At 46.9% G+C, this 10,000-nt stretch overlaps 1 protein-coding gene across 1 annotated transcript in view; it reads left to right on the plus strand.

Annotated features, from left to right (window-relative positions):
• The window catches only part of cnksr2a (connector enhancer of kinase suppressor of Ras 2a), a 136,616-nt gene that overhangs the window by 35,097 nt on the left and 91,519 nt on the right, over positions 1–10,000 (plus strand). Inside the window, 1 exon segment of the mRNA XM_042067691.1 lies at positions 1,144–1,346. Within this exon segment, the coding sequence (XP_041923625.1) occupies positions 1,144–1,346 (203 nt within the window).

Raw genomic sequence — 10,000 nt, forward strand, 5'->3', positions numbered from 1 at the left:
TTATCATTATTATTATAATTTGCCATCGCAAAAAGGACAGGCCCATTTCCAACCGTCGCAATATCCGTGTCATTTAATCAAGAACAGTTTTGAAATTTACAGTCAATATATTTTTTAAGGATACAGCACTGAATGCAGTGATTGTGTTGAAAATGTTTACAGTGTTGGATTGTTTACAGTGTTTGAAATGTTTACAGTGTTTCGATTAACGTTATACAGTTTTGTTTATGTGGTTACCATGTTGTTTAGACTTTGTGTTTGGTACTTCAGGGCCACCGTAGATTACCAGTTGTTAAGGTTTTATGTTTGGCACTTCAGGGCCACCATAGATTAACAGTTGTTTAGGCTCTGCACTAGACTATCCAACTTCCAACAGGTAGGCAAACACAATGTGTCATTTAGTGTGGTTGATGGTGTCTGTAAGGAAAGTTTGTTGAAGTTTTGCTTGCATATAGCATTTTGGCTTTTGGACACAAATCTTTTTCCTTGGCCAGTTTTTTCTTGTTCTGCCTCTTGAGGCGAAAAGCAAGTAATCAATAGAAATCAAATTCAGCTCACATAAATAAAGTAGCCTGGTTAGGGTAAAAATAAAGGGTCATTTCCATTGATTTGCCTGTAATTAATTGTCGCTAGTCTCTTGTTTTTCCCATTTGTGACGTTGGCACTGTGACACCGGTGACTGCGGGCTGGGATTAGTGTGGGGGGGGGGGGCAGAGATGCGGGGGGGGGGGGGGGGTGGGCTCGGCCATCACACCTCACTGAGATTAATCAGCCACTGAGCAGACACCAGGTCCTGCTCTGCAGCCAGCGGCCATTCATCTCCCGCTGAGAGCTGACACACACACACACACACAAACACAAACACACATGCATGCACACATTCACACACACACCACACACATACACTCTTGCACGCAAACACAAACATACGTGCGTGCACACATTCAAACACACACATACACACACACACACACGCACACAAACACACACACACACACACAGACAGCCAGGTGTGTGTGTGGCACTTTGATTGAGATTCCCACTCTCTTTTTATATAGCATTGCTCATAACATTCTTTACACCTTTTTGAGTCGTTCTCCAGTTATTGATATTCCATGTTCTTTTGTTCTTTTGTTCTGTCAGAACTATGGCCTGGAGACGGAGAACCTTAAAACCCTCTCGCACAAGCTCAATGCCTCGGCCAAGAACCTGCAGAACTTCATCACGGGTCGCCGGCGCAGCGGTCACTACGATGGCCGCACCACCCGCAAGCTCCCCAACGACTTCCTGACCTCGGTGGTGGACCTTATCGCTGCTGCCAAGAGCCTGCTGGCCTGGCTTGATAGGTGAGCCCTGCAAAGAGCTGCAGGACACACACACACACACTTGCTCACACACACACACACACACACGCTCACACACACACACTTGCTCACACACACACACACTTGCTCACACACACACACACACACACACACACGCTCACACGCACACAAACACACACACTTGCTCTCACACACACACACACACACGCTCACACGCACACAAACACTTGCTCTCTCACACACACACACACACACACACACACACACACACACACACACACACACACAAACACACACAAATGCCTTTGCATGCGCATATGCATGCACACACACACACAGACACACACATAAACTCATGTGCACACAATATCACAGTTGTACCGTAAATCTTCAAATTATGGCCGGGGTCTTTTATTTACTAATTTATTTGGGGCAGGCTTGTATTCGAGGCAGGCCTTTATTTAATTTTTTTACAGTGTGCGTTTTATTGTGAGACATACATTTAGTTTGGAGCGGCATACCGGTAGGGTATCAAAAGCATAAGATTTTCGATTTGTTTTGGAATTTAATTGACTTTTGGACTGTTTGATCATATTGCTAAATGTTGGGACTGATGGGCACTGAAATCTGGGGGGTATTTGATGGTTCACTATTAAGTTTCATGTAGTTGAAAGAGTGTCGGGATTTCTACCCGCGTTTTATTGCGAGACAAGGCAGCCATTTTCATTCACGTCCGCTGTGATTTAATGAAAACCTTATTGCATAGCCTAAATTGAGTTATTTTTTAATGCTGCATTATTTAGGCCTACTTTTTTATGAAATTTGTAGGCTGGAATGCCTCGCAGTAACAATTGTGTTTAAATGTAGTACTGCTTCAGCCTCTGGCAAGCAGCAAGCTCAAAAGGGGGAGGCTTGCGACGGGCTTGAGAGCGACGTGTTGGAGACCCATGGTGTAGGACAACGACTTTTCATTGGCAACAGTAAGGCTGGGCTATTAACAGGCATGAAAACTCCTCACCTTTCAGCGAAATTTGCCGTTTTGAATCCAAAATAGGGGACTTACGTGGTTTGCGTCGATCCGGTGTGTGTGTGTGTGTGTGTGTGTGTGTGTGTGTGTGGGGGGGGGGGCTTATTAAATAGTGGAAGCTAATTTTTGTCGCGGATGCAATGCGAACAGAACACTTGCGCTGGAATAGCCTCCCTGTCTGTGTGACTACAGATATATGCGTCTGAAATGTCAGCTGGAATGTGAGCCCGGCGAGGAGAGATGCTTATTGATGTCACAGGTGGGCTAGTCTTAACTTTCAACCTCTGTCAGAAAAAGACGTTGAGATTGGTGTAGCAAAGTAGCATAGACTGTTGTTAAAGTTAGCGATATTGGACAGAAATATAGACATACAGAGTTCATTTGATGAAGAATACGTGCAGTTTGAGCCATCTAGATCGACAAAAGGTGAAGCAAATAGGCATACTTTAACAGTATAGCAAAGGCTAATGTGAATAACTAAATAGTTGAATTAAATGCTCCTAAACTGGGTTGGTGCGTTTTGTTGAGTTCAGAGACAAAAGCAGTGTTTGACATGGTAATGCTGTCTTTTAAAAAACGTTCAGTGGCCTGATCAGTAGGCCTAGTCTGTGTCTACAGGGTTTAACATGTAATGTGAACACTGTTCACACGACTTTATTGGTTGGTTAACACTAGCACAATGCCACAATCTGTAAGTAGCCTAGGCTGCAGGTTAAAACATTTCAAGCCAATTTTACAAATTAAAGCCTAGTCTACCCTACCCAAGTTTATTTATTACCTGGTTTGGTCCAACAAATATTCAGACTTATCTTATTCAGACTTATTCTAATAGTCTACTATGAAGTGTCCATTAGGCCTATGAAATCTTCAGAAATGTCTGATAATGTCAGGCACAAAGAAAGAAAGAAAGAAAGAAAGAAAGCTCATGTAGATTACTGAGGAGGAGAGGAGGGCCAGGCTGAAGCATGTTGCCAAAAAGCGCAAGTGGGCCCCTTCACACTTAGGCCCAAGCCAAAAAGAAGAAATAAAGGTATTTTTTTGTAAAAATTAGTCATTTTGTAGTTTGTTTTCTTTATAAATCTCTGGTTTTAGGCAACTTCATACTCCATGGAAGCTATGCACTATTGGCAACAATGTCACTCGCGCCTGTTTTGCTATGAAACGGCCATTTCCCACTTTGCGCGCCCTTCTCACCTTTTTCACCCCTGACCCGTTTTCATGCCTGTATTAAACCAACCAACGATATAAAATATTAAGAAGAGCTTATTTATTTCATTGAGTTAAATCGAAACAATGTCTTATAGTGCTCGTGGACTGATAGCCCTACTGGTAGGCAATTATTACCCGGCTTATATTTGGGGGCCGGCCTTTATTTGTCTGATCATAAGCCAGATCATAAGCCATGATCTGAACACGCTTCCTGTGTGAAGCGTGACTAGCTAAAGCTACAGTAAGCCATGATGAGGGTTGCTCCATTTGAATCCGGGAGCGTGACTAGCTGGAGCTAGGGCATAATGGAACACACTTCAGTGCCAGAGTGTCCCTTGACCAGCAGGCTGAGGTGGTGGGCAGTTGAAAGGAAGCATCTGTTTACACGCGGCGGCTCAGGAGTCCTATAGCCTCCTGCCTCGTCATGGCTCTCGTCGTGTCGAGTCCATTTAGTCAGTTTAGCCACTTGGCCTCTTGATCCTAGGAATGGACTGTGTATCGGTTTCAGGTCCATCTCTAATCATGCGGCCTCTCTCTCTCCCTCTCTCCCTCTCCCTCTCTCTCTCCCTCCCTCTCTCTCTCTCTCTCTCTCTCCCTCTCTCTCCCTCTCCCTCTCTCTCTCCCTCCCTCTCTCTCCCTCCCTCTCTCTCTCTCTCTCTCTCTCTCTTTCGGCTGGCTAGCTAATGAGTGTTCATTGATCAGAGAGGGCTGCCGCTGCTTCTGTGCTATCGCTAGCCACTGCCGGCCCCACCAGTTGACAATTCCTCATCAGGTGAGGGTGTGATTGGGTGATTAATTGGGTGACTAGAGGCTGAGAGGGAGGGTTAATTAGGGTCAGTTCCCCGCGCTGAAAGGGACAGTCGGAGACTCCTCTGTATCACTGTGCCTGAGCGGCAGCAGAACTGGAGCAGCACAGGAAGCTGCTGGGGTGTGTGTGTGTGTGTCTAGGGATTAGGGCATCTTTAGTTGTGTGTGAAAACATGTTTGTGTGTACGCTGTACATGTATCTGTGTGTATTATGTACCCATGTGTGTGTGTATACAGTTTATGCATGTGTATGTGTGTGTATCTGTTTATGCAAATATATGCATATGTATGTGAATTATGCAGGTGTTTGTGTTTTTTTTCTCTGTGGTGTGGCGTGTGTGTGAGTGTGTGTGTGTGTGTGTGTGTGTGTGCGTGTGTGTGTGTCTTCTCTGTAGTGTGTGTGCGAACATGTGCGTGTTTGCAGAAGGCTTTCGATGGCGTCGTGCGAGGCTGACTGACTACATAAGAGTAATCATGTTGATTTGCCATTTTACGCAACGGCGCTGAGTAATGCGCCACAAGGACGGCGGAGTCAGAACTTACATAAAGCTCTGTGGTGTGGCGTGTGTGTGCGTGTGTGTGTGTGTGTGTGTGTGCGCGTGTGTGTGTGTTCTCTGCACACCCTTTCTCCCTCTTCACTCTGCCCCATGCCATGCTGGGGTGTGTGGGGGGGTGGTTCTCTCGACAGTTCATCTCTGTGAAAAGGCTAAATGGCTTTATCCTGCTGGATAGCAGATAGCGCCAACTCCTGAGTGTCTCAGGATGAGTCTGAGGGGGAGTTTGCTCACCGGAGCAGGGCTTTTAGCAGCTCCGTAGCCGCGGCACATTCCTTTCGGAAACTTCCGCCGCAGAGCACGTATCAGCTGTCATCGTTTTGTAACTGGAGAATTCCCTGTAATGGAAGAAGTTCAGTGGATTGCATTTATAGACTGTCGTAATGGAGCACATCTCCACTCAATTCTGCTTCACACACTGCAGTCTCACACTTAATTGCACACTGTAAAGCAGGCTTCACCGGAAGGTGCCAAACCTACCTGTCATGCTGACATTGATCTCATGTCTTGCTCATGTCATGTTGACATTGATCTCATGTCTTGCTCATGTCATGTCTTGAGGTTTGGAGAAAGCATGTTGGAACGGCGTTGTTGATGTTAGAATTGTAGCACTCAAGAAGTGATCTTTCCTCCTGTATAGCACATGCATCTGCAGAAATGACAATAAAAAGCTGACTAGACTCGATGTCAATAGATTTGGCTTGAGATGGACTCTCTCTTCAACCTTCTGATCCATGTCTACTCGATAAGCTGTGAAAGTGCACAGGGACTACAAGCAGGCCAGAGCAGGGGAGCAGCGTTAGCTTAGCTTAGCTTATCTTAGCTTAGCTTAATTTAGCTTAGCTTAGCTTAGCTTAGCTTAGCTTATCTTAGGTGTCCTGGGGCCTGTACTACGAAGGGAGCTTAACCTACCCAGATGTAACCCAGGGTTACTTTGTTAAACCAGGGTTGACAAAACCAGGTTATCTTAAGTGGTGTTAATCGGTACTACAACGCTGATTATGAAGTTGATTTGTTGAGCCGGGGTTAACCTAATTGGAGTTTGTGCGCGTTCACATAAAAGGGGCGGGTTGCAGCGCAAGTCACCACTTTCAATGATGACGCGATCACCTTATTTGACGGATGAGGAATGCGCAATTATTATGCCAAGTTATGAGGAATTAAAACCCACTCTACGACAAAAATCAAATACGTCAGCAGTGAACAAAGCAAGGCAAGGCTGTTGGCAACGTATCGCAGATCGGGTAGCCTAAATGCCTAAAAGTAAAGTTTTATTTCCACATGTTATTCAAATATGTGTTACGGAGGATTAATAGCTTGCAGAATGTCTGAAATGAGTTGAAATAATTAAATTGCCTATTTTGAGCTCATAGAAATGCCTACAGATGCAGGGATGGATTACTGCACGGGCCTACCGGGCCCAGGCCCAGGGGCCCAAGGGGTCAGGGGGCCCTGAAGCCCAAGCCTTTGCATGGAATCATTTCCTCAATATCAACAAATCAGGAGGCTATGAATCTGATTGAATTTAGTATTGGCCATCCCCAAAATGCACCAGAATACAGGAAATCACATCAAACAAATTGAAAATTTTCTGGGGGAGGACCCCCAACCCCCCCCCCCGCTTCCACATATACGACAATTAGTGTGGGGCCCTTAATACATCTGGGCCCAGGGGCCCGAAAGTTCATAATCCGCCCATGTACAGATGCAACACAATTTAGAAGTGGGCATATAGATTACAGTAATAGGATAATTGAATGTTTAAGTAGCCCCCATTGACTGATTTCAGATGCAACACCATTGCCAAACGCACATGGCAGCAGGTGAAAATGAAACACAAACACATTATTCAGAATAGTAGGTTTATATAGTTATAGCTTGCATTAATATTTCTTAATTATGAAAACATGTAGGCCTAGTATGCTTATAGCCTTCACTTGACCTCTGTTTTACAGCTAACAAGAAAAAGGTGTCTTTGAACACTACTGTAGGAGGAAAGGCACCAGAGTGTTTTACAGTAGCAGAGGAGTTGGCCATCGCAAATAATAGTGGAAGGCCGATTGTGGAAGGGGTTGAGGGAGGCATTCGGTCGGATTCTGGTGCTGTGGAAATGTGTAGCCTTTATGTGCAGGGTACAGTAATATAACATTCAATTCAACAAGTTTGTTAAAATGTGGATTTTATGTATTAGGCCTACTGTAGGCTATGTCCGATTTATTTCAGGCTATTCTTGCTCAGATGTTCAGCATACTGTAGGCTAGGCCTATGTCCGATTTATTTTCGGACATACAGTAGGCTATTCTTGCTTAGAGACTTCTGCCTAGATCATCTGACAAAGATAACGAATTCCTTCGGCTGACAATCTATATCTTCATAGAGAATATCGTCCGGGTATATATATATATATATATATATATATATATATATATATATATAGTCTATATATGGCGGTCTCTAAAACCCCCTCGCCCTGCGAAGAGAGCCCCTCACGATTTGCGCTCCAATGTCGTATGGATCATCTAGGTACCCGACATTGTCTCGAATTGTTAGTGGAGGGGTGGTTAACGGAAAACCTCGGGTTAACCAAGAACATAACCTGCTTGGAGCAGGTTTGAGGTGCAGCGTAAATCGCCATGGCAGCATACCTCGGTTAAAACATATCCACCATTCATAGTACGGGTTAATCGGGAAGTTACGCCACACGTGATCAAGTTACTCTCGAAGTTACCCAGATAAGCCAGTAACCTCGCTTCGTAGTACAGGCCCCTGGTGACTTGACATGCACTCCCATGAGTCGATTGGGTTTAGCCACCTTCTGCGCCACCTTCTTAACCCCGTCTCATTCTGGGGTTGTGTGGGTTCACAGGCTCCTCTGAGCCGAGGGGCAGTCTGGTGATACTGCCCCCTGGAGGTGAGGGTGGGGGTCACTGCCTTAGTTCAGCTCTGCTGGATGGACCCCCTGCTGTCTGAGCTCAGGGCACATTTCCGCTCCGAGCTCACTGTCACTGCCACTGTCACTGTGAGTGTGTCTGTGTGTCTGTGAGTGTATGTGTGTGTGTGTGTATGTAGGTGTGTGTGTGTGTGTGTGTGTGTGTGCTGTGGTATAATATGATGCATGTGGTGATTTCCAGAACAGATCCAATCAGACTCCCATCAGTAGTGCTCAGATTCAGTTCACCCCCCCCATTTACACACACACACACACACACACACACACACACACACACACACACCTCCCCATTTACACACAGACACACACACACACACACACACACACACACACACACACACCTCCCCTCGTCTGTTTATACACACACACACACACACACACACACACACCACGTCTGTCTCACACACACACACACACACACAACACCTCCCCTCGTCTGTCTCACACACACACCTCCCTCGTCTGTCTCACACACACACACCTCCCCTCGTCTGTCTCACACACACACCTCCCCTCGTCTGTCTCACACACACCTCCCCCTCGTCTGTCTCACACACACACACACACACACCTCCCCTCGTCTGTTTACACACACACACACACACACACACACACCACGTCTGTCTCACACACACACACACACACACACCTCCCCTCGTCTGTCTCACACACACACCTCCCCTCGTCTGTCTCACACACACACACCTCCCCTCGTCTGTCTCACACACACACCTCCCCTCGTCTGTCTCACACACACACACACACACACACCTCCCCTCGTCTGTCTCACACACACACACACACACACCTCCCCTCGTCTGTCTCACTTTTACACACACACACACCTCCCCTCGTCTGTCTCACACACACACACACACACACACACACACACACACACACCTCCCCTCGTCTGTCTCACACACACACACACACACACACACACACCTCCCCTCGTCTGTCTCACACACACACACACACACCTCCCCTTGTCTGTTTACACACACACACACACACACACACACACACACACACACACACACACACACACACCTCGTCTGTCTCACACACACACACACCTCCCCTCGTCTGTCTCACACACACACCTCCCCTCGTCTGTCTCACACACACACACACACACACACACCTCCCCTCGTCTGTCTCACACACACACACACACACACACACCTCCCCTCGTCTGTCTACCATTTACACACACACACACACCTCCCCTCGTCTGTCTCACACACACACACACACACACACACACCTCCCCTCGTCTGTCTCACACACACACACACACACACACACACCTCCCCTCGTCTGTCTCACACACACACAGCACACACACACACCTCCCCTCGTCTGTCTACCATTTACACACACACTCACACACCTCCCCTCGTCTGTCTCCCAATTACACACACACACACACACCTCCCCTCGTCTGTCTCACATTTACACACACACACACCTCCCCTCGTCTGTCTCACACACACACACACACACACACACACCTCCCCTCGTCTGTCTCACACACACACACACACACCTCCCCTCGTCTGTCTCACACACACACACACACCTCCCCTCGTCTGTCTCACACACACAAACACACACACACACACACACCTCCCCTCGTCTGTCTCCCATTTACACACACACACACACACCTCCCCTCGTCTGTCTCACATTTACACACACACCTCCCCTCGTCTGTCTCACATTTACACACACACACACCTCCCCTCGTCTGTCTCACATTTACACACACACACACCTCCCCTCGTCTGTCTCACACACACACACACACACCTCCCCTCGTCTGTCTCACATTTACACACACACACACACCTCCCCTCGTCTGTCTCACACACATACACACACACACACACACCTCCCCTCGTCTGTCTCACATTTACACACACACACACCTCCCCTCGTCTGTCTCACATTTACACACACACACACACACACACCAGCCTCACTCAGGCACATGAAGACACATACATATGCATATGCATGCACACACATACACAATATCTCTTGCTCTGATACATACACAAACACACAGACAGACACACTCTCTCTCTCTCACACACACACACACACACACACACACACACACCAC

This window comes from Alosa sapidissima, chromosome 17 (genome assembly GCF_018492685.1).
Source record: "Alosa sapidissima isolate fAloSap1 chromosome 17, fAloSap1.pri, whole genome shotgun sequence".
Taxonomy (NCBI): Eukaryota; Metazoa; Chordata; class Actinopteri; order Clupeiformes; family Clupeidae; genus Alosa; species Alosa sapidissima.